Raw genomic sequence first — 25139 nt, 5'->3', positions numbered from 1 at the left:
AAAGGCAGCAGGAGTAGATGATATTCGACCAGAAATGCTGAAGTATGGTGGTATAAGAGTCTTACAGTGGCTACACTGCATAGTTCAGAAAGCCTGGACAGAGGGACGAATTCCCGATGATTGGAGTAGAGCTCTCATAGTACCCATATATAAAAAGGGAAATAAAACTGAATGTGAGAATTACAGAGATATTTCCCTACTGAGTGTTCCTGGCAAGATCTATGCAAGTATACTTGAGAAACGGTTGAGAAGAATTGTGGAAGAAAAGCTTGGTGAAGAAGAAGCTGGATTCAGGCCAAATAGAGGCTGTCAGGATCAGATCTTCACTTTACGACAAATAGTCGAGAAAGCATGGGAATATAACAAAGATCTGTATTTAAGTTTTGTCGATTTGGAAAAGGCATATGACAAGGTGCCAAGAGAGAAGCTATTCATAGCTGTTGTAATAGATATGGTATGAAGGTCAGCAATAAAAATACAAAGACAATGAAAATAGGCAGAATCATTGAAAATGTCAACTGTGTTGTGAATTGAGAACCTGTGGAACAAGTAAAACATTTCAGCTACTTAGGTACAATTTTTACTGAAGATGGTAAACTAAATATAGAAATAGACAACAGAATCAGCAAAGCTGGTATGGTGGGAAGTCAATTGAATAAATTCATATGGAATAAGAAAGAAATTAGTCGGAACACTAAATTAGCTGTATGCAAGACTGTGTTCAAACCAATTTTAACTTATGGATCTGAGAGCTGGGTCAGAAGTAAAACACTTGACCAAAGACTAGAGACCGCAGATATGAGAGTCCTGAGAAAGATTAGAGGCGTGAACAGATGGCATCAATGGCAATATCATATTAAAAATGAGGATATTAGGAAAGAACTTGACATTGTCAGCATCCAGGAATGCGTTAGCAGAGCTAATCTCAGATGGTATGGTCACTTAAATAGAATGGGAGAGGAAAGATTAGCAAAACAAGTGTTCTCTGCCAGGTTGGCAGGAAAACGACCCAGAGGAAGACCAAGATATAGGTGGATTGATACGGTACAAAGTGCTTTAGACGATAGAAATATAAGATCTGATAATGTTGGAGTCTTGACAAGTAACAGACTGATTTGGAGGAAAATTGTAGATAGGAAGTTAGTAATGATGTAATTTTTTCATATAGTACTGTCATATCCTGTACACCCCTTGAGGGTACATGGCAGGAATTTGATGATGATGAAGAAAGCTTTCATGTTTCAATAATTTATATGTGCTGTTTTCATCTCATGTAAGTTGACAATTACTATATTGAAACCACACCAAATTTTTTTCAAACAACAAAGTTTATTGTTGCATATAATGCATTTTGACTGTTGCAATCTATTTACAGAGGAAAATTATATACATTTACTAAAACCTTCGACAAAATGTACAGTGGTAAATCATGAATCTAATTAAATATTAGTACATAAAATGCAATGGTCTGCATACTCTATAATCTGTTCACATTTGTCATACTCTAAAACTCTCACCACATCCACATGTACCTTTAACATTTGGATTATTAAAGACAAATTCACTAGACAGTTTTGTCTCCACATAATCCATTTCTGTTCCCAGAAGAGTTAACTGTGCTTTAGCATCTATCAATATACAAACACCTAATGGGAAAAAAACATAAAAATAATTAAATTATATTATTAAAAATTATTAAACAATATTAAATTATTGTGTAAATATAAGGAAATCTTTAAATTTAATGTTTTAAATTTATTCTATGTATCAAGATTTACAGCATTAACAAAATTTTAAACAATCAATCTCAAAAATGAAATGCAGCTATCATCTCCATTACTCTAATAGTAATGACCAGCAGTCAACAAATTATGCAAAAGCTCGCCCCCCCCAAAAAAATTTACTCGCCCAAGTCCCCCCCACTTCCCATATTTTTAATCATATGTTCTAATATGCACCAGAAGTTTCAAACCAGTGCTATATCATTGTTTGGAGAGCATTTCCTTTGTGTGAGAACCATTTTGAGAAGAAAAAGTCAATAAATAATAATAGGAAGAAAAGTAAAAACATTTTTTTTTAAGTTTTGACATTAATATAACACAATATAATGGCCCTTTATATTATTCTGTTTTCTTTTCTTAAAGTTAAAAAAATAAATTTTGTTTAGAAAGTTATTTTTAACTAAATTAAAAATATTGTAAAAATATTCTGTCCAGTCTGCCAGCTGGAAAATCTACTCACCATGGGCAAGTGTATCTGTCAAGACCTGGTTATGACTGATTAACAGAGAGGAGCCACTTTCTTTTTAACCAAATGAAAGGAAGGGAAATACATAGTTTTGAACAGTGGATAATTAATTACTTAAGGCCAGCTATCTGATCCAAAATGAAAGCAAATCAAAATGAAATTAGAAATATTACAAGTCTAGCCACTTTACCAAATGAAAAACATTTTCATTCACATTCTTCCAACTGAGACCATATTCTTTCCTCAATTCCAGGAGATGGCAGTCAAGAACTTCTGCAACAGCAAGATCATATATATGAGAATGAACCTTAGGGTAACATTAGGAGAATTCTTAACCATTTCAGTTGATTTTCAGATAATAATCAGCATCAAATTTACATGGTGTTGCAAGACAGCATTTCTTAAACTCATTCAATGTCTTTTTGCATGTTATCCAGCAATATATTCACCCAACTGGTTTTCTCACTCCTTCATTTACCCATTTCTTGTGTTCCTATCACATACATTTTACTCTTATTCACCAGACAATCTCTCAATCTATCCTTATAGCTAACATTCAAGCAACCTGATATTATACTACCACTCTTCCCTGGACTCTTTCCAAACTCTTTTCCTCTTCATCATATCTAGAGACCTCATTTTCCTAAGTTATTTGAATATTGTATGAATGACTGTAACAGTCAGGTATATAACTTTTAAAATTGTCAAAAACTGTAGTTTTTGAAAGTCCTGTAATTTGTAACTTTATGGAAAGTTACAAATTACAGGACAAACTTCTATAGATATAAAAATAAAGAAAAAAGTAAAATCATATGAATGTATGATTACATACATTCATACTTGCAGGTAAATACACAACAGAAGCAACTTCTATTTTAACAAATGTTCTTACCATCTTGAACTACTTCAACATCCATTTTGCCTTTTTCCTTTGCATAATCAAGAGAATAAGTAAGACCACTGCATCCTCTCTGACGAACTCCAATTTTTAAACCAATCTAAAAAAAAAAAAGTTCATCAGTTACAGTATTGTATTTAATACTGCTGGTAAGTGTATTCATAACTGTACTATCCACCATATCAAGAGTATGCATAAAATAAAGGGAAAATCAACACAGGGAATACTATAAACCATTTTCTAATTAAAAACTGTAATCTAACCAGTTAAGAAGCTATAAATTGTTTAACCACTCAACACATAGACACAAGAAGTTTATTAACAAATTTAAATTCAGATAAGCAAAATTTATAGATTATCTTCAGTGAAATGACAATTCAAAATGGTGGCATAACACTCGATTTCAAAAGAAATGAGTTGTGTTAGAGTTGAATATGATAGCGTATGATTTTGCATTTTCCTCCCAATAGTAACCTGGAGGTAATTTATTCCTACATGTAGCTTCCAAGTGCTGATTAACATTTATATTTCTGTATTAATATTCATATTTATTTATATTTTTAAATCTATATATATGTATTCTGACAACAAAAGCATTTAGGAATGCTTTTGTTGTCAATCTGTTTTTTGATGTTTTCCCATTCTTCTTTCCACAAGTTTAGGCTTCTTTCCTCTGCAAGTGTTTTTATAGCAGATTTCAAGTACTTTTGGGAACTTGTTTCTAGCTGCTTCTTTAGCTAGCTGATCTGCACTCTCGTTTCCTGCTATCCCAGTATGTGCCTTCACCAGAAGAACTTGATCTCCCATCCCAATAGAGTGAGATTCCAAACCAGATTTCTTGTCTATTCTATCAATGCTATATGGTTGTTCTGGTTTTCTATGCTATCTATAGTGCTTCTACTATCACTGTAAATTGTTGCTGTCTTTTGATGAGAGGTGCTGAGTTCTAATTCCCAGAGATATGTAGGTGAATGAACTATAACAAGTTGTTCTGCTTAGTTACTGGAATAGAGGGGATGCAGTCTAGAGCAGCATTCTTGTATAATGGACTGTCTGTTATATGGAATGAAAGAACAACAGGTGCTCTCCCTTTAGTTTTTGCTGCCATCAGTGTATATATGGAAATCATCACTTTCAGAGCTTTCCTTTTCCTTAATATGTTCTCTTTGCTGGGTGATGCCACCTACTGCAGTGAAGTGGACATTTGTAGCAATTTGATTAATGTTTGGAATGTGTTATATCTTCTGGAAGTGAATTCATATATCAGAGAGAATTCTTGCATTTGCGGGCAGATCAGTGTTAGACCAGCAATAATGCAAACTGCCTTGAAAGATATTGTCCCGTATCCTTTAATTACACGTATGGCTATAAGGCGTTGAACTCTGTTTAGCTTTTGTCAGTTTTTCTTTGATTTTAGTGCATGTTTGCAGGCAGGTGCAGCATAAGATATCAATAGTAGTATAGCTCCAGTATATATATTGTTTGTAGCACTCATTGGCCTAATCCCCACTTAATCCTTGTCAACTTAGCTAGAAGGTTTACTATTTGTAAGCTTTTTTTTCAGCACCCAATGAGATGTGCTTGTTGAAGGTAAAATTTTTGTCTATTGTTACTCCTATGTATTTTAGCTCACTGGCTACCTCAAGAACTTCCCTGTTTAGGAATGCTATTAAAGGTTGTTTTGATTTTTTACACGAGATGTGGAACACTTTTGATGCCATTGAAGGTAATTTTCTTCTCACGTGCCCACTCTGCAATTTAAAGAGTTCTTCATTGGCTGTTACTTTGAACTGTAAGACGTCACATCCCCAAATCATTATCAGTGAAAGCTATGACTTTTGTTTCAGTAGTGAAAGGGAGTCTTAATAGCAAGTTGTACTAGATTTTCCAGAGACCTGGTCCACAGCAGGAACCTTGCAGACAGCCTCATTTGACTTCTTTCTTTACAGCTGTGGTTTTTAATGTCATGGTTGCTTTTCTGTGTGTAAAATAATTTTTTATAAGGATTTTTTCAACATTGTGGATCTCTTAATTGATTATGGTTGGCCACCATGCAGCATCGAAGGCTCCTTGTACATTGAGATCAGTAGTACGTTTTTTTTCCCCTTCTTCTGTAGACTATCTCTTCTATGAACTCTAACTTCCATAACTGCTCTACTGTGCCTGATTGAGGTCTAAATGAATACTGATTGCTGCTTAATAGGTCTCTTGAGCACACAAAGTGAACTGATTATATGAGAGGATATGAGACTGTGTGTGTGTGTGTGTGTGTGTGTAATAATAAAATTAGTGTTTGCCACATAAGAATCAGACATTCCCAAATTTTAGGTAAGCAAAGTCATCTCAGTAGTTTAAGTTAGAGCAATAATATACAGCTGACCTTCGAATAACATGGGTTTGAACTGTGCTGTTCCATTTATATGTGTTTTTTTTAATAAATATATTGGAAAATTTTTTGGAGATTTGGGAAAATTTAAAAAAAAACTCGCAAACAAATCGTGTAGCTAGAAATATCGAAAAAATTAAGAAAAATTAGGTATGTCATGAATGCATAAAATATATATAGACACTAGTTTATTTTATCATTTACTACCATAAAATATATACAAACCTATTATAAAAAGTTAAGATTTATCAAAACTTATGCACACAAACACACAGAATGTACATGGCCATTTGCAGTAAGAGAAATGTAAACAAAGATGCAGTATTAAATCATAAGTGCATAAATTAACTCTTATTAATTAGTTAAATTAATCAGCATAAAATAAAAATTTTATAACGATTCATTCATTAGTGTATAGGCTAGGCTACCATAAAACAATCATATTGCTGCTTCTTTATTATCAATGCATGAATCATTATACCTGTAAATAAATATCAATTTCTTTTTCACATTATCTTTTCATTTTTGATGTCTGATGTTAGTAATCTATATAACATCTACAATGTTTTGTATCTATTAAGACAATATTGATGTAGGTACTGACAGACGACATAAACATACGGTATCGATAAATACAGTACAGTACTGTAAATGTATTTTCACTTCCATATGATTTCTTTTAATAACATTTTCTTTGCTCTAGCTTACTTTATTGTAAGTATATAATACATACATACCATACAAAATGTGTTAATCAACTGTTTATCAGTAAGACTTCCAGTCAACAGTAGGCTATTAGTAGTTAAGTTTTTTTTTTTTTTTTTTTGGGGGGGGGGGTCAAAAGTTATATGCGTATTTTTGAACAATGTGCAGGGGGGTGACTTTGCTCCCAACTCCCACATTGTTCAATGTCAACTGTAGTTACTCTTTCTGAATAAGAACTCAAATTTAAACAGCAATAATGTAAAAGTTGGGTCATAAGCCAAACTTTGAACTGTTTTGCATGATGTATGATTCATGTTCCTGTGGTCCCTTCTTGATAGAACATCTTGGTTTTCCAACATAAGAAAACAATCTCAAGGACCCTGGTAAATGTCTAGGACAAAAAGGGAGATGGTTTATCCTTGGTGGGAAATAATGTAGAGAGAGAGTATGTTAACAGGAAAAAATTATGTGCAGATCCTTGAATCAGTTATACCTTGAAATCAGTTCAGAGATTTTAGCAATGCACTGAATTGGAACTTTACATACATGCTGGAATTATTATTATACAGGTATCACCATGTATTCAGAACACTCATCCTGAGAGATCCATTATTCACACATCATCATCATCATCATCATCAGTGGCTTTTAACAGGCGCTTAAGCACCCATGGCCTTCCAAGTATCCTTGGACTTCCCAACCATAATACGAGGATAAGGCAGTCACCCCTATGTCTCTAAGTATTCCTGTCTGCAAATTGCATGTGTTCTACTTGCCAGTTTGTCTGTTTTGAGGAATGAAAAACCAGAGTTTCTGGAAGAAAAAACCCTCTACTTTCCTATGAGACTGGCTAACTCATCTTTTGTCAAAAGAGACCAGATAAGGTTCCTCACGTCACTGACGGGAATCAAACCCAGGTCTTTCTGACCTGGGTTTGATTCCAGTCTATACTGACTGAGCTATGGAGGCTCCATTATTCACACACTAGCCATAATTCAAACAATACCTATCATACTTATCATACTTCTCCTTAAACTCATTCACTGATTAAGCACCTGCAACCACCTCTGGCTACTCATTCCACCCATTCACTACTTTCCAAGCAAAATGTCTAGTCCTAACATCATTGTTAACTATATTCTTAAATGCCTCAATAGCATCAATCTATTCTCATAAGGAGCATTCCACAGACCTGCCACAATCTTCACTCACCTCTGGATCTCCTCAAGTATTTAATCCTCCACAGAATCCGGGAGTCCAGATGTGACCTTATATAGAGATAAAATAACCTCTCGATCCCAGTGTGTGTGTGTTTTCTTCAAAAACCACACAATCTGATGTGCTGTTCTGGTTACTATTGCAAATATGCCCTCTAAATTTCAACTCTTTGGAATCATCACTTTCATTTCCATCAATATAGTACACAGCTTCTGATCTCATCCCAACGTGCATCACCTTACACCTGGCACATTAAACTGGCAGACATTTACCTTTATATAGGCGGTCCCCGGATTACGATTAGAAACATTCCTGAGAATGTCTTTGGGTCAGATTTGTATGCAACTTGGATCCCTGATGAACAGCATATACAGTAATAATAATAATACTATAATGGCTCATATGTGGCAATAGTAATACAGTGTAATACTGTAATAATAATAATGCACCTGTACTGTAATAAGTTACAGAAACTATTATGCTCTTTCTTTTAATTCAGACAAACAGAAGGTAGGCTAATATTAATCAGATGATGATGGAGATAGTGTTGGAAAGGATGGAGTGGTGCTGGAGAATTAGGATCAGATTCTAGTTACATTTACAAGTTGTAATGTGAATCCCATTGGTCACTTTGTAGATGCTATAATGGCAAATGTTTTATTCTCACATACCAGTGATGTTTGCACACCAAATGAATCAAAAGCCTGCTTGTCTACTTTCTATCTTTCAATACACCAAATTGGCCTTTATTAGAAAAAGCATCTTTAAATTCCATTGAGGATGCATGCAGCATTTCTAAGAACTTCTTAACAGAAGTTGAGTTAGTCAGACTATGTTGGAAAATTTTCTCCTCCTGAAAAGAGACAAATTAACTATAAACACATTCTGTTTATTGATGTACTATATTCACTTCAGTCTTCTGTCACTTAGTTCATATTTTTAATGAGTACTTTAAATAGATTCTTCATCATAACTTTTTTTTTTTAAATAATGTTTAGCAATGTTTAATAAAAAGTGGCTCATCTGTTTTTAGAATAACAGAATGTTCAACTTTGGAGAGAGAGAGAGAGAGAGAGAGAGGCAAAGCATTCCCTCTGTAAAGCATGTGTTGAACTTTTTCAACAGCTTTTTCATAAACTTAGCATTATTCTAAACTTCCTTAAATTACCTAAAGCTCTATTCAGTAAGGCTTCACAAGAGGATTCAGTTCTATCAACGTCACATTAGAGCACTACTAAGATATAATGAAAATACTTCCTGGAGACCTGAATCAGAAGAAAAAAAAGGAACCAAAAATTTTGTGATAGAAGATCATAATTAAGCTTACAGTATACAAGTATGTAGCAAAATCATCACTGTCTGTAATTCAAGAAAAGGCTTTCCAAATATCAATTAAAGATTGAGCTTGAAATTCCCTAAGCAACAAGAAATCCATGTAAGAGTTTCAAACTTAAACTTCCTGTTTAATTGAATTCAATCATGCCTTAAGGAATCCTTAATCAAAAGACACAAGTTTCACATTAGTATTGAACCATGGGGATTCCATCAAAGAAACTTATGTGGAATCCCTCTTATTAAAATATTTGTCAAATTGAAAGGTTTTCTGTTTCCAAGGAAACCAAAGTCATTTACAATCCAAACTGAGCAGCAGCTAGATCATCTCTTAATTTGAGATCCTCATAATGTCCAACTGACTGACTATAAGACACTAATGGTCAAATCTTTATGATCAAATTTCTGTTTAGAACGCTTATCCTCACTTCATTAACTGAACAGTGCAAAACCTAGAAATGTGTCCTAATTTATTGTACCTATAACAACTAAACTGTTCTTTGCTTAGAATAGACCTTTTCTTTACATTATCAGAAATATCCTTTTTGGTTACTTCCTTCTCTTGAATTGATAAGCCTTCCTTTATCAAGTCAATATTTTCAAAAGTGTTCTTGAACCTTTCACAAAGATACAAAATTAGTATCAATTGTGTGATTAAGTTATCAATTAACTGAGTGGTGGATAATTTCATATTCTGATTGTGTCCTTTCCATCTATCACCTATCTGTTCAGAACTTTGTACTGTACCAGCTCACACAAAACATTGATGCACTATAGGTTCTTGTATTTCTTTAGTTAAGATCACTAATTAAATTCTCTCTTTCCCATGCAACTTCAAGCAATTGTCTCACTATGTCTATCCCCTTATCATATAAGAGAGTTGTTTAGAAAAGTTTGGTAAATTTCTAATAGATGGCGACACAATACATTCATTCATACCCATTTTGCATGTATCATCTTTTTCATGACCCCTAGCAAAATTTTAACCAAGTGCAATGCGTACTTCCCATTTGGGAAACATTTAAAATGACTGTGTTCGCATTTGTCATAAAAATGGAGAAAAACGAGTTTCGTGTAGAGATAAAACACTTATTTGAAGAAGCAGAGAGCCGTGCATATCAAAGCCGAATTAGATGCAGTTCATGGAGACTCTGCACCAGCATTAAAGACTATTTCTTTTTGGATAAATGAGTTTAAACGTACTCATAAGTCCATCAAAGATGAAGAGCGCTCCAACCTGCCCGACTGAGGTCACTACGAAGGAAATGACCGACAAACTCCACAGTATCCTGCATGAAAAATTGCACATGAAAAAGCTGCGTGTGCGATGGGTGCTGCGATTGCTGACTATTGATGAAAAACACATGCGAAAAGACATTCAATGCAGTGTTTGGCAATGTTTAATCGCCATTAGCAGGATTTTTTGTCAATTTGTAACTGCAGACGAAACCTGAATCCACTGCTACACACTTGAGTCCAAGCAGCGGTGGACAATACCTGGTGAAAAAGTACAGACCGTTTTGTCAGCTGGGAAGGTGATGCCCACTGTTTTTTGGAATTTCCAAGGAATTATCATGATAGACTATTTGGAAAAGTCTAAGACAATAACAGGAGGCTATTATGCATCATTGTTGGACCGTTTAAAAGAAGAACTGAAGAAAAAACTGCCAAGATTGTCGCTGTCGTGACGTATTCTCTTGACGTTCAAATCCGCCATCTTGCTAAAAGTCACTTTCATAAAATAAAGGAAAACTAATTGTAAATTAATCACTGATCTAAGGGTAGAGAAATTTCTATTATACTGCACCACTCTATCCTTAGATAAGTCTATATGAAATAGTAGGATCAATTTAAAATTAGTTAGCAGTCTTTTCACTCATTCAGGCCGAAGTATTTATTTTCTGTCTTTGGGATTCCCGCTAGATTCGAATTCTTGTGAACAGTGCAGTAAAAAGAATTTCAGGCAAATACAACAGTTAGGTTAACAAATAAAGCATTTAATATAGGTCATACAACACTTACATAAATTTTACTTCTAATTTTAAACAATAGAAATAAGTCAAACATTAAGTCAAGTCAATTACATTAGCACAATCTTCCAAGTCTTCACATACACCTTCTTAGCTTCTGGATTATAAAGTTTTTACACTTAAATGAATATAATAGAACATCCAATCTAATTAGTTTTCACACATTTTTCAGTCATGCTATAAGTTCAAAATATTACAGGATCTAATAGCTGAAAGTATCTCTTAAACAATTCCTATCTCCAACTCTCAATCACGAAGGCTTTCCACAGTTAAAGTTAATAATTCATTATGATAGACCTTACTGGAAATGGTTCCTAGAACATCCATTATGTTGTGAGCAAACTTCTGGAATTTACTTATCACACTTAAAGAATAAAAACACATCTACAAAACTTATCCGCAGTTATACTTAAAGCACTATCAATTACGCTTCAGAATTCTTGACATCAATTAGGGCATTTCAACTATCCTTATTACCACTCATAAATTAATTATAACACTGTGAGGTTCTCTTTAGGGCAAATCGGAAATAAGCTGCAATACTAGATCAGCTGGGTTTATTCAGAATTCTTCCTTGAATGTCCAGCTTTTTACTTTATCCAATTGTAGCTTTAATTTTCCTTCTATTACTACTGCTGATTTCAATCTCAGCTAACTATAAAATACGTTACGTTCTTGCTCACTTATAAAAATTATCCACTTAACTCCCACCCTTAAGAACCTTTTATTTACTTCTACTTCTTTATTTTATCACTCTGCTTCCTTTCACTTCCAAGTTTCCGTTCCAACTCCTTACTTTCTATTATATTTTTTTTTATTCTCTCTTCAGCCCACGCTCTGTTCCACTCACGCTCGTTTATTTCATGCGTCTCCATGACAACAGACAAACAAATATTCTCGCCAATGTTAGACAAGGCTATATACTACTACATTGAGTCATTAATACGTTAAGCTTTATACACAAATAGGAATAATTAGAATATTTGCTTTTCAATAAATGCGTAGTTAATATTGCAAACACAAGTTTTTATAATATTGACATAACAATAATCAAAATAGCTTAATAATAATTAATACAGAATCTATTTACCATTAACACATTTCTTTGATTAAATAATTAATTGATATAATTAAGGTAGTTATATGATATCAAATTATATTTACGTTATTTACATTAAATAATATTTACAACGCAGCCTTTGTGATGGAAAATCATGTTGGATTCTGAATCAAATAAGATTTATTCTATTTTCTACATAATTAGAATCCAACGTTTAAAAGAAGAACTGAAGAAAAAACTGCCAAGATTGTTGCACAAATAAGTGCTCTTTCATTAAGACAATGCACCGTCCCACAGATCGGCTGTCGCAATGGCAAAATTGCATAAATTGATGTTCGAATTGGTTCCACATCCACCGAACTTGGCCCCGCGTGACGTCTTATTGTTCTCAAACTTAAAAATTTGCCTCGGTGGGAAAAAATTTCTTCGAACAAGGATATCATCAAGGCTGTGAATGACTATTTTGCATAATTCGACAAATCCTACTTTTTAGATGGGATGAATAAAATTGGAAACTTGATGGACCAAATGTGTAGACCTCAATGGAGACTATGTTGAGAAGTAGTGATTTTTTTCAAAAAAAAAAAAAAAAAAATGTGTTTAACTTATTTTTTTTTTACCAAACTTTTCAAACAACCCTCGTACAGTCTTTAACTCTTGTTTTAATCCATTCCTAAACTGATGACATAATCCTATCCATAAATTCAACATCTGACTGGGGATGTCAACATTTAACTACTGCAGTAGGTCTATCACAATACTAACAGACAGATTTCTTAGGAACCTAAATGCATGTATGAACCCTCCATAAGTTTGGAGCAATATCCAGCTTTCTGGAAAACTTAACAGTCGACTTAAATGTTTCATAATCAAACTTAATCTCTTTGGGGTACTAGTAAATTGTTTTGCCTTACCATGGAGACTTGATTTTAAAAACTACTAAAAATTGGGCCTCGGACCAACTGCCAAGATTTCTAACAGTTTTACATGTTTTAAAACAAAAGCTGTTTCAATGCTATCTGAACCCTCTCCTGAAGAATTATAAACCATGTGAGCCATATTTATTGATTATGTGAACTCTGTTCTGCAAATCAATACCATCACTTATACTGACATAGCACGTTTTGGACTAATGAAAAAGCTTAAAGAAAAAAAGAAATACAGGGAGGAGGAGGAGAAAGAGAGAACTATAAAAAAATTAAAGATAAAAGATGACATAACTAAAGATAACAATATTCAAGATGTCCAGATGAATTATTTCTAATGACTGTGAAACAAGCAGTGACAGAACAGGGACAGAAAAGAAATATAAGCAGGAGGGATGCTTAAAGGTTAAAACTAGATAACTCGGAGAAGACCACAATGTAGCCTTTTAGGAATGCAGAGAATCGACTGGGGATGCTGGTGAAAGTGAGGATTGAACTTATAGTTCAATCCTCACTTTCACCTGGATATTAAATGAACAAAAACAGGATGGCAATTTGGAACTTTGCTGACCAAACTGTAATCCATGCTGGCTTAAACCAGAAACAAATATGATGGCACAACATATTTGTTTACACAGTACTTACACAGTGAAATATCATGCTGGCTGGGATGTTGCCCACTTAAACAAGGCTCTTGTTATTTTCATTAGGGAACAATGGACACTGAAAAGTCAGCTACTGGGTACAAATGTACAAACTTAACAGAACTGAAGATAGGTACCATCGATATCAATGTAAAAAAATTAATGGAAAAGAAGTAGAAGTGGCAGAGGAATGAATAAACTTCTACATCAACATAATTTGCATTACTGAAACAAAGAAGACTAAAACTCTGTTTATTATCAGAAGACTAAAACTTCTGATAATAAACAGAGGATGTTATTGTTGTAATAGGTTTCACGGTATGATAAGAACACAGATGGTTAAGAAAATAACTATTTATTAACTTAAAAGCTAATATTTTGCTGGTATTATATCCAGCATCTTCAGAGCACACAACACAAAGTTTGTTACAAATGCAAGACAACCACAATCCGGTGTAACAGTGGGGCTAGTATAAGTAATTGCAGCGTGCAACACAAGACTCAAGTCCTAATATGGCGGCATGTAGGTTTAAAAAAAAAAAAAAGTTCAAAGTTTTGAAATAGTAGTCCAAATGATAGTCTTAGAAAGTTTGAAAAAAATATAAAATAAAATAAAAGATAAGTGATAAATATTAATTTGGTCTTAGGATGACTGTCTCCCAAATCTTTGGTAGATTTATACAGCCATACTTGTTAAGGTTTGGAGTATGTTTTAAGGCTTCTGTTGATTCTAGGAACAACCTCTCTGACTTGTAGAAGCTTCTGTGCATTACTTTTGTTTCTTTCCAATTGATCCTGTGTGCAGGGGTATCCAAAGCATGGTCTGCCAGACCCGACTTACCATAGCAAAAGTGTGGGATATATTTTTTCTGTTCACTGAGGCGGATGTCCGCATTTCTTCCTGTTTGTCCGTAGTAGGCTTGATGGCAAGAACAGAGCACTTCATAGCCTCCTGGATGTGATAAAGGAGTGCATTTGTCCTTAGGTGAATGGATGAGAGCTGCTAATTTTACATAAGGTTTAAATACTGTGCATAGTTGGTGTTTGTTAAGCACCCTAGATATCTTTTCAGATGTGCCTTTAATGTATGGGATGGTGATGGTTTTGTTGTAGTCTTCTGTGGTAGATAGAGGGGATTTATGGGTAGCATTTAGTATGTTATCTATTTTATGGGGATCAAAACCATTGGTTAAGAAGGTGTGACGTAGGTGAGAGAGTTCAGCAGTGAGAGCAATGTCATTGGAACAGATTGTTCTAGCTCTATGGGTTAGTGTTTTTAAGATACCATATTGTTGAGAAGGGTGATGGTGTGATTGTTTGTGTAAGTATCTCCCTGTATGTGTGAGTTTTCTATAAACCGAAAATGATAAGGAACCTTCTGGAAGACGTGTGATCAGTGTGTCCAGGCAGTCATTGGCTTCTAGTTCCATTGTAAAGTGGATTTTAGGGTGCTGGCTATTTAGATGCACTAAAAATGTATTCAATGAGTCTGGGCCATGTGGCCAAATAGCAAAAACATCGTCAACATAGCGTAGGAGACTAGGTTTGAGAGTGGCTGTGTTGATAGCTAATTTTTTCCAGATGTTCTATGTAGAAGTTGGATAAGGGGGGGAGAAAGAGGTGAACTCATAGCTGTCCCATCTAATTGTTTGTATATTTTCCCTTTCCATGTAAAATAACCTGCCTGTACTATGAATTTAAATAGCTGAAATATATCTGGGGGAAATTGTGAATTTAGTAAGTTAAGTGTTTTAATCAGTGGTACATTAGTGAATAATGAGGTGATATCAAAACTCACCATTAGGTCTGATCTATTTAAGGTATGGTTTTCTAAAATACTTTTTAGGTGGGTAGAATTTTTAACAAAAGAGGGAGAATTGTTTGTGTAAATGGTTAGTAATTTTGCTAAATGTTTAGCTAGTTTATATGTAGGACTGTTTATACTATCTACAATAGGATACAAAGGTGTACATTGTTTGTGTATTTTAGGAGCACCATATATTCTGGGTGCTTTAACGTGCAAGGGTTTGAGTTTTTTGACAATTTCTTTAGGCCAGGAAGTGATTTTGTTCAGTAACTTGCACACCTTATTCTTTTGTGAGTTGGTGGGATCTCGATCTATGATTTGATATGTAGACCGGTCTTGGAGCAATTAGAGGATGTTATATTCAATTAACAGTGATCTGGAAAAAAAGAAAGGAGGAGCAGGTATAGCATTCAACACAAAACACAAGAAGAACTTCTTGATAAGAGGCAATTTCAAGTGGAGTTATGTAGGAAAATTTCAAAACTGGGAATTGGACAATGCAGCTAACATGTACCTACATAGGGTCTACCTAAGGAGGTAGTAGAGGAATCTTCAAATCATTAGAGAAGGCAGCTGACAAAGAAAATGGAAAAGCTAGTTCTTGTTGGAGATCTAAACAGAAGAGTAGGAAAAAGAATTCCAGACCTACAGAAATGTTTTTGGAAAACTTATAGAAAAGGATAAAGCTAATACTAATGGTGAGTATCTGCTGAATGTCTGTTCAAGACACCGACTAATTATCACTAATACCCATGTTTCAGCATACAAATGTGCAAATTCAAATGGAGAGAAGACAATAAATAAGAAATAAGAAAGTGATCATCATTTAGATTAAAGCAAGATAAAAATAAAAATCATATTGAAATGAAAGATATGCAAGAAAGTTTTCAAAATAATTGAAGTAGCTTTTAGAAATAATACAACCACCACTATTCAAGAAAAAATTTAATTGTTAAAAACAAGATCAAAACCTTGGGATCTCAGTGGCAAATTGAAGAAAACATTGATTCACAGTTGTCTGTAAGAATAGAGAAATCTAAATTTCATGGTAGAATCAAGAAGTTAAAAAGTCAGTCCAGGAAAAAAAGAAATCATATCCAAAATTACAGCAAATAAGTTAGCAGATGTCCTGGGAGAATATAAAGAAAACATAAGACAGCCAAGCTAATGTGTAAAAGTAGCTAAACAGAAGTCATGGCTTTCCATGACTTCAGTAAGACAGAAGATAAATATCATAAAGTTGGTAAAACGTTCTAGAGGCTATTGAAAAAAGCTAATGAATGGAGGAAAGAGTACTGCAGAATCCCAAACAATAAAAACATTAAAATTGAAGGTAGAGATATTCTGCATGTCTGGTAATTACTTTAAAAAACTGTTTCATTTGAAATAACTAGTCAGCAAAACACAAATGACATAAGAAACCTGAAATATAGAAAGGCAGCTGAAGTTGATGACATTCAAGCAGAAATGCTAAAATATGAAGGTATAAGTTTTACAGTAGCTATATCACATAATTCAGAAGGCCTAATTAGAAGATAAAATTCTGGATGATTGGAGTATAGCATCCATCTATAAAAAGAGAAAAATAAAACAGAATGTGAGAATTAGGGAAATTTCCCCACTGAGTGTTGTTCCAGGTAAGATTTATGCAAGATAAGGTACTAAGAAAAATTGTGAAAGAGGAACTTGAAAAAAGCCATATGCCTAGTTGTCAAGAGAAAAACTCTTCAAATGGTTTTAATTATATGAGATAAATGGAACATGGTTTACAGACAATTCATTGCGGAAAAATTCGTTGAGTGGAAAATTTTAAGCTGGGAAAATTCATCGTGGAAAAAATTCGTTGAAAGCATTATCCACTATAAAATTGAAATGATATTGCACTGACACCAATATATGAAAATTAAATGTAGTGCAAGATGAATTTCACAAAATATAGTTTTTTTTATGTATTTATGTATTATTTGTTTAGATTTTAATTAGATTTTCATAATATTTTTATTCTTATACAATGAAAGTAATATATTATTGATGGGTGTCTGAACGGTTCGCAGAATAAGTATTCTTAAATGTGATGCCCCATTCTCCTACCTATTCCAGTTTTGTAAATATTAATATTTCATCAGCAAAACCTGCAGTATTTAAGTAATAAAATATATTTACAACTTTTTTAAGATGAAACAGAATTAGGAAACTCACCGATCAATAATATATTACTTTCATAACATATTATTGAAGAAAAATACCTCTCTACAGCTGCAATCACCTCTTGATTCGCTAACCAGCCAGGAAGTTTTAGTTTTGGGAAGAGATAATGGGCAGGTGCATTATCCTGATGAAAGATGATATTTTTCTTTTGCAAACCGGGTTTTTCTCATGAATTTTTCGTCTAGTGTAGTTAAAAGATCAGAATAATATTCCCGAGTTATTGTTTTACCCTTTTCAAGATAATTAATAAATAAAATGCATTTAGCATCCCAAAACACTGATGTCGTGACCTTTCCTGCTGATGAAACAGACTTTGTCTTCTTTGGCACCAAACAACAAACTTCTCTCCACTGTTTTGACTGCTATTTGGATTCTGGTGTGTTATGGTAAATTCAAGTCTCATTCATAGTAATAAATCGATGCCCAAAATCAGTTTTATTCTTGTTAAAACGCTCCAAGCACTGTTCAGAGATTTTCATGCGATTGAGTTTTTGATCTGCTGTGAGCAAGCGTGGCACCCATCTTGTGCATTTTTTTTCATCTGCAATTCTTCATGCAAAATATATCCTACATGTTCTTTTGAAATGCCTATAGTCTCAGCAATTTCATGCACTTGACTTGCTGGTCATCCAATTCCATATTATGCACTTGATGAATGATTTCTGGTTGTTTCATCTTCAAGGCTGGTATGGCCACGTTTAAACTCAGCAGCTCATTTCTTAATTGTCCAAAACAAGCACTGTTCAGAGATTTTCATGCGAGTGAGTTTTTGATCTGCTGTGAGCAAGCGTGGCACCCATCTTGCGCTAGCTAGCTCTTGCGTAGCTAGCTGACTTCATATGGAGGTGACAAGGTTTTTCGTCTCGGAAACTGGTTTTTCATCCTGCAAAGAAATCAGACAGACAATACACTGCAATGATAACCGTACCAGCTTATAAAATGCAAAATTTAATAATGGACTTGAAAAGATACATTTTTAGACAATCTCTGCACTGCATGTAATATCAGCAAAGTCAACTCTGGCATACTCAAAAAGCTGACATTCACACTGGGTAACAGCAACTGTGCAGTCAGTTAAAAAAAAAATATATATATAAGTCTTATAAACTCAAGGAATTATACAAGCTTGTCCAGAACAGGCTTTATAAACATCCATGCCTATGGTGGAATTTTTGCTAAGAGGTTCAAAAATAAAACTTTTGCACAAAGAGATAAAACTAAGTGACAGTATGTGCATTGCCTATAATTTTTCCACTTTTAAAGTTTTGATATGGTTAATAAATTCTTCATTTAAGATAAATCTTACGTTTAAGAGATATTTCCTGCTAAAATTAATAAGTAAATGTTTATTTTCATGATTCTAATTGATATCTGGAAATATACTAAACAACAAAATTCATTCATATCAAGAAAGAAACAACCACATTTAATTAAACTTTGGCTGATTAAATAAAATAGAGCATGACAAGGCTTCCCTTCCCCAGTTTGTTTATAAAAGCAAAATATCCTAAAAACAAATACATAATCAACAAAAGTGCTAACATTTGGAATTTAATGCAATTTAGCCTGAAAAGCACTGGTAACTGACTCAAAAGTTGACTGACAAAAGCACCTTTAAGATTAGAAAATGGAAATGATAAAAATGTATTTCATTTTTATTAGTTTTATTTAGTTATTAGTTTTATCAGTAATTAAATGATAAAATTAATTTCAAAAACAGCAATTTCATCTATTTCTATATATTAAACAAAGTTTATGCTCTATTTTCAGCCACAAAGGATGATATGATAAACCTCTATGCATCACAAGAACCAATGCTGTTCTTGAACAAGGGCTGGTTTTTTCTGGATCTGAAAAGGTGCAAACAGCATGACTGGATTTTGATAAAATTTATTATGAAAACCATAAGATTTAAAGATGTTTGATTAGATGTTAGTATGGCTGAAGTAACTAAGGCTAAAAGGCCAGTTATGTTACATCCATTGCTTTTCCAATGTCTTTTTCAACCCATGTGCACCTCTTCAAGATGAAAAAGCATATGAGACTAGCTAAACTCATTTTGTTACATGGTGATCAGCACCTGATTGAGAGGCTTAAGTCAAATTAATCACATCTGTTTGTTTACCAGTGTTTAATGATCTGATATCAGGACTCGCCATTTGATGAAATTTGGTACGGGAGGACACATTTCAGTGTGTGTGAGATTGATTACATCTCACATATACACTAAAGTTCACTGTAAAAATTTATGATTTAAGCTAAATAAATCATTCCTGCCTGTTCACTTATTAATGATCTAACATAAAGGCAGGCAGGAATGATTTATGTAGCTTAAATCATAAATTTTTATAGTGAACTTTAGTGTATATGTGAGATGTAATCTATCTCACACACACACACACTAAAATGTGTTCTCCCATACCAAATTTCATCAAATGGTGAGTCCTGATATCAGATCATTAAACACTGATAAACAGATAGATGTGATTAATTTGACTTAAGCCTTTCAAGCAGGTGTTTAACAAATGTGATATGAGAAATACATATTAAAAAAGCACAATGAGAAAAAGGTTTATGCTGTGGATATCATTAATTTAATCCTATTGTGTCTGTAAAGAATGATACTGGAAGTTCTGAAATCTCAGTGAATGTATTTCCCAGTTCTTTGGCTGGAATAACAAGAAAGGATTAGTTGCTTAACACAAAAATCAAATTGGCATGTATCGTACACATAGATGCAAAAGAAAATGAATAAGAATGACTTACTATACCAGAATGATCTTTTAATAATTCCTTCACCTTGGTAACAGCTGCAGGAGTCTACAAAAATGATTAAAAAAAAAAAAAATTAAAATAAAAGAAATTAAAAAGCAAAAACATTATGTTATCAACATAGTACTTATTTTATTATTATGTTTTTATTGCAAAACATATCTACTCATTGAAGAGAATTATAACATCAGTGGAAAACTCATGTAAAATACTTTATTAGTGCACAATTTCATCTAAGTATCATAGGCATCATCAGTACAAGATCATAAAATGGCAATTAAATATTAACAGACAATTCTAAAAAGCACCACCTAAGTAACTAATGTAAAATAACTAAAAAAGGTCAGTAAATTTCCTAACTTATTTAAAATTTATTATATATATTTAGACAATATAAAGTTAAGAAAGATTAGCTGATTTAAAAGGTACAATCTCCCACATAGAGGATAGATGTAGACAATCGGATCTGTTTAAGTTAGGACAGTGAAGAAAAGTTTCACGTTTCTTTATAAAGCCATTCTATGAGGAAATGATTTTTATGAAAAACTCTTGTTTTGTTACAATAAACTATGTTTAGTGCTGATAGCATGCTCTGCAAGTCCAGACTGTTCAGGCTCACGGTATTGAATATAAGACTTGTGCTCTTCTAGCTGAATAAAAGCAGATCTTACTGTTTATCTGAAATAAGATAATCCACAAGAGCAAGGAATCTGGTAGATGCCTGGATAATTAAAAGTTGAAAGCTCGTTTAAACTAAAGGAAAGGATTGGAAGCTTGTCCTTAGGAGAAGTGAGAAAGGTGGAGATTTTTCTGATGGGGCAAAAGGCAACAAAAATATTCAGTGGTTTTTATGTCTTCACTTATGCCTTGCACATAAGGGATAGGAATGAGAGTTATTTCTGAATTTGAAGAGGCAGCGATACCATAACTGTTAAAAGGAAGCTTTTTTTTTTTTTTGATGAAAGAATACTTAAAACCATTAGATAAAAATTTGATTTTTTTAGAATTACAACATATTAATAAAAATAAATATAACCCTACAAGTTTCATAAGTCAGACTTACACCATCAGAGGTATTAACAAGAGTTAAGACACACACACACACACACACACGAATCTACAGTCTTAAAAATACATACTTAATTCCTCAATAGGAGTGCTTAACCCATCCTAAAGGATGGGGGAGGAGCCATACAAAATAAATTGGAATTATCATCATTGAGAGGTGAGGTTACATCTCAGGTAGCACAGTTCTTCATTTCTGTTAATGTATTGGACATACTGTATGCCCTATCTCAAAATGTGTTTATCATTCTTATCTTTTGTAATGAACATTGGCGTGAAGCGGTATGTAAAATCTTCTGGTGAGGTAGGTTTTCTGTATGCTGAAAAGAATAATTTTTTTTTGTCTTTGTTTATTTTGACAAGGATATCAAGGAACATTAATTTTTTTGCAACCTTCTAGTTCAAGAGTGAATTTTATATTAGGATGCAAGCTGTTCAGATAATCTTTATAATGAATACTGATCATAAATGTCTTACAAGAAGGTTCAAGGAAGCCTCACAAATGCTAAGGATCCCCACACAATGTAACAAAAATCAAGGCTTAATACTAGACCAAGTTTGGTCTGCTTTCATTAAAAATTTAACTCCAGTTTGGACACTGCAATATGATGTTGCTATCTAGTAACAGTATCTATTTGTAATGTTCTTGTTTTCCTTTTCTCTTTTACCAAGAAGTTCACTATTTATATAATCTTCTTAAGAATATTGTCATTTTCCAAATGAAAAAAACATTCTGCCACTGCAATAGTTAGAACTTGATTAAATTAGATATTGTGGATTCTTTGTAGAGTTGATATAATTCATGGTTATCTAATCCTCTAGAGACCATTATCATTTACTGGGCCAAATGTCTTAATCAAGATTTTTCTTTTAAAAGGTGAAATCAGATTCACCACTTTTGACATAATAATCCAGGTTTCACATCTATAGGTAACAACTGAATGGATTATCAATTTACATATTTGTACTCTAGTCTTTCAATGCAACATTAAGTTCACCACTACCTCTTCACTGGATGAAGAAACTGAATTGTATGAAGAGGAGGTATTAGAGCTGTTGCACAAACTAAATAAGGATTGGCAATAGGACTGATGTGATATCAGCATGGGTGCTAAAATAGTGTTTAGCTGAACTGGCTATTTCTTTAACCAGGCAACATAATCTGAGTCTCAGAACAGGGAAGATTCTGCAGAAATAGAAAGAATGTATGGCAATCCCATTGCACAAGGGTGGTGCAAAGACCGGTGTATATTAATGATACCGGGTAGGATTTGACAAGTGACATACAGCTATTTGCTGATGATGCAAAGATAGGGTAATCAGGAATGCATCATCAGCAAATAGCTGTATGTCACTTGTCAAATTTTCCCATGCCTACAATTCCAGCCTATGCAAATCATTCTATCATTCTGCAAGTATTGCATATTGATTTGCAGCTGGAATTGTAGGCATGGGAAAATTAATGTCAGAAAATGTTAAGTCATGCACTTTGGTATGATTAGATATGCAATGTCATATTATATTGGTGAGATTATGCTAGAAGAACCTGATCAGGCTAGGGATCTTCTAGCATAGAAGATAGGAAGTTGAAGTTCAGGGGTGAACCTCAACAAACAAATAAAACAAAGATTGCAAATTGCAATGCTGAAACGAACGTTCACATGTAAAGATAAGGATGTGATTTTTCCTTTTTACAAGGCCTTGATAAAGTCTCACTTGGACGTACGTAGTCCAAGTGCGTACAGAATTATGTTGTAATTCTGATACAGTGGAGAGAGTGCAAAGGAAAGTGCTAGAAATGGTGGAATACCGATTATGAAGAGAAATTGAAACTGCAGATATTAGCAAACAGGAGCAATATAATTTAGAAACTTCTGAACAAAACCTACAAACTTCTGAAAGGATCATACAAGATTTCAATTGATGGAATTTCATTTTATGGAGGATGGGGAAAGTATGAGAGGGCATTATCCTTGGAAACTAAGAATGAATGCCACTGAGAAGGAAGCAAGGGCTAAATTTTTTTCTCACAGAGAGATACATGATTGGAATCGATTGCCACTAGATGTTGTGTGTGCAAGTAGTGTGAATGAATTCAAGAATAAGATAGTTGGTGCTTGTAGTATGTGACCTCCCTCGATGAGTCCCTGGGTAGCGTCTCTTAATAATAATAATCTTTTGAGCTGAATATATGTGAGAGATATCCCCCTTTATTCTAGTCTGCACTGCTACCATCTTATTTGGTTGACTTGTGATTATTACTCCTAAATATTTAGATTGCTCGGCATTTTCTATTTCAAGGTTCCCAATTTTAAAACTCTTATCAGTTAGATGATTCTGCCCATCATTATTCTGATTTTTGTTAATTTTAATCCTATGTAATGTGCTAATTTTTTAAATTTCAGATATGTTTCTTTTGCCTTATTTCATTCTGGATATGATGTTAATATCATCTACATTGATTTGTTTATTATAGGACCTTTAATATTAGTATATACTAGCAGCAATTAAATAATACATTCTAAAGTTTAGTTAAAAAGTATTGGAGCTAGACTATTTTAATCCACGAGTTATTGGAATGAGATCTGTTAAACCATTTTGTATTTTTAACCTGTGCTTCTGAATTTTCCATTGTTAATCTTGTAGGTCTTACTAGTTCTTTTATTCCAAAGTGTGTCATATCCTAATCTCATCAATTTTCTCTATTCATGCTGCTGTATGCTTGTTGGAAATCAACAAAAATCTTATGAATGTTAATATCAAATTCCCACAATTTCTCTAATAGTTGTTTAGTTATATGTATCCGATTTGTAGAATTGCCTTTATTGAAAGTAGACACCAATTATCTTCTCCATAATGTTAGAATGATAAGATAAGCAGCCATGATAAAGAAGTACTCTAACATGTAGGGATAAGGAAGTGATTGTGCCACTGTGTAAGGCACTGGTCAGACCACACTCGGACTATTGTGCTCGAATCTGGTCACCTAGTTTTCAATGTGATGTGGAGACATTGGAGAAGGTCCAGAGATGAGTGACTAAGATGATGTCAGGACTGTGAAGTGTTGGCTATGGAGAGAGATTGAAGAAATGTGGATTGCAGAGTCTGTGGATAGAAGGAAAAGAGACGATATGGCAGAGACATTTAAGTTAATGAGAGGATTTTATCAGATTAATCCAGAGGGGGATTATAAAAAGAGTAGAAGGTGACAGGGAGAGAACCAGCAGAGGTCACCCCTGGAAGTTATGTAAGTGTGGTGAAGAGGGGAGTGAGGAGTAGATTTTTTACATGGAGACTTGTCAGGAAATGGAACGCATTACTGGAATGTGTTGCTAATGCAAGGAGTGTTAAGGATTATAAGATTCTATATGATAAATATGTTGTCAGTTGAATGAACCTCCACAACAAGTCTGCCGACTCCATGGAGGGTGTAATAATAATAATAATAACAACAATAAATGTTTAATCTGTTCAGAAAAGAAGTAAATTACTTTTTTGTATGTTGTGCATAAAATATTCATGGAAATATTCTCTCCATCTGTTTTTTTATTTATTATTATTTTGTTTGGTAACATATTTACCTGTCCATCTTTAATTTCTATGGTTGTTCTTCATATCATGCTCTGTTGTGCATATAATTTCATTAATGGTTTGTCTTTTCTTTCTTTGACAGATTTTATCGGCCTATTGTCTTCTTTATATTTTCCTTGTTTAATTCTAATTGGTCTTGCAATAAATTTTTTACTTGCTTTCTTTTCCTTTGCTTATTTTCATATCCCATAGTTTCTTCTGCAGTATTCAGAATCCATATTTTAATATATGTCCAGCTTCTTCTACATCT

General features: G+C 33.6%; 1 protein-coding gene across 2 annotated transcripts in view; it reads right to left on the bottom strand.

Annotated features, from left to right (window-relative positions):
* Positions 1 to 1315: 1315 nt before the first annotated feature.
* The window catches only part of MagR (Iron-sulfur cluster assembly 1 homolog MagR), a 38135-nt gene continuing 14311 nt past the window's right edge, over positions 1316 to 25139 (bottom strand). For both annotated transcript variants that reach the window (XM_090395059.1, XM_090395060.1), the window contains exons 2-4: positions 20228 to 20281; positions 3140 to 3245; positions 1316 to 1646 (exon numbers count right to left, since the gene is read on the bottom strand). In XM_090395059.1, coding sequence (XP_090251185.1) covers positions 1498 to 1646; positions 3140 to 3245; positions 20228 to 20281 — 309 coding nt within the window. In that variant the 3' untranslated portion in view covers positions 1316 to 1497. The remainder of the gene's footprint in view (positions 1647 to 3139; positions 3246 to 20227; positions 20282 to 25139) is intronic.

Source organism: Typopeltis vanoorti, chromosome 1 (assembly GCF_054136105.1).
Source record: "Typopeltis vanoorti isolate ZY-2024b chromosome 1, IOZ_Tvanoo_1.0, whole genome shotgun sequence".
Taxonomy (NCBI): Eukaryota; Metazoa; Arthropoda; class Arachnida; order Uropygi; family Thelyphonidae; genus Typopeltis; species Typopeltis vanoorti.
Note: the sequence above shows the minus strand (reverse complement) of the source record. Positions and strands in the feature narration are given on the sequence as shown.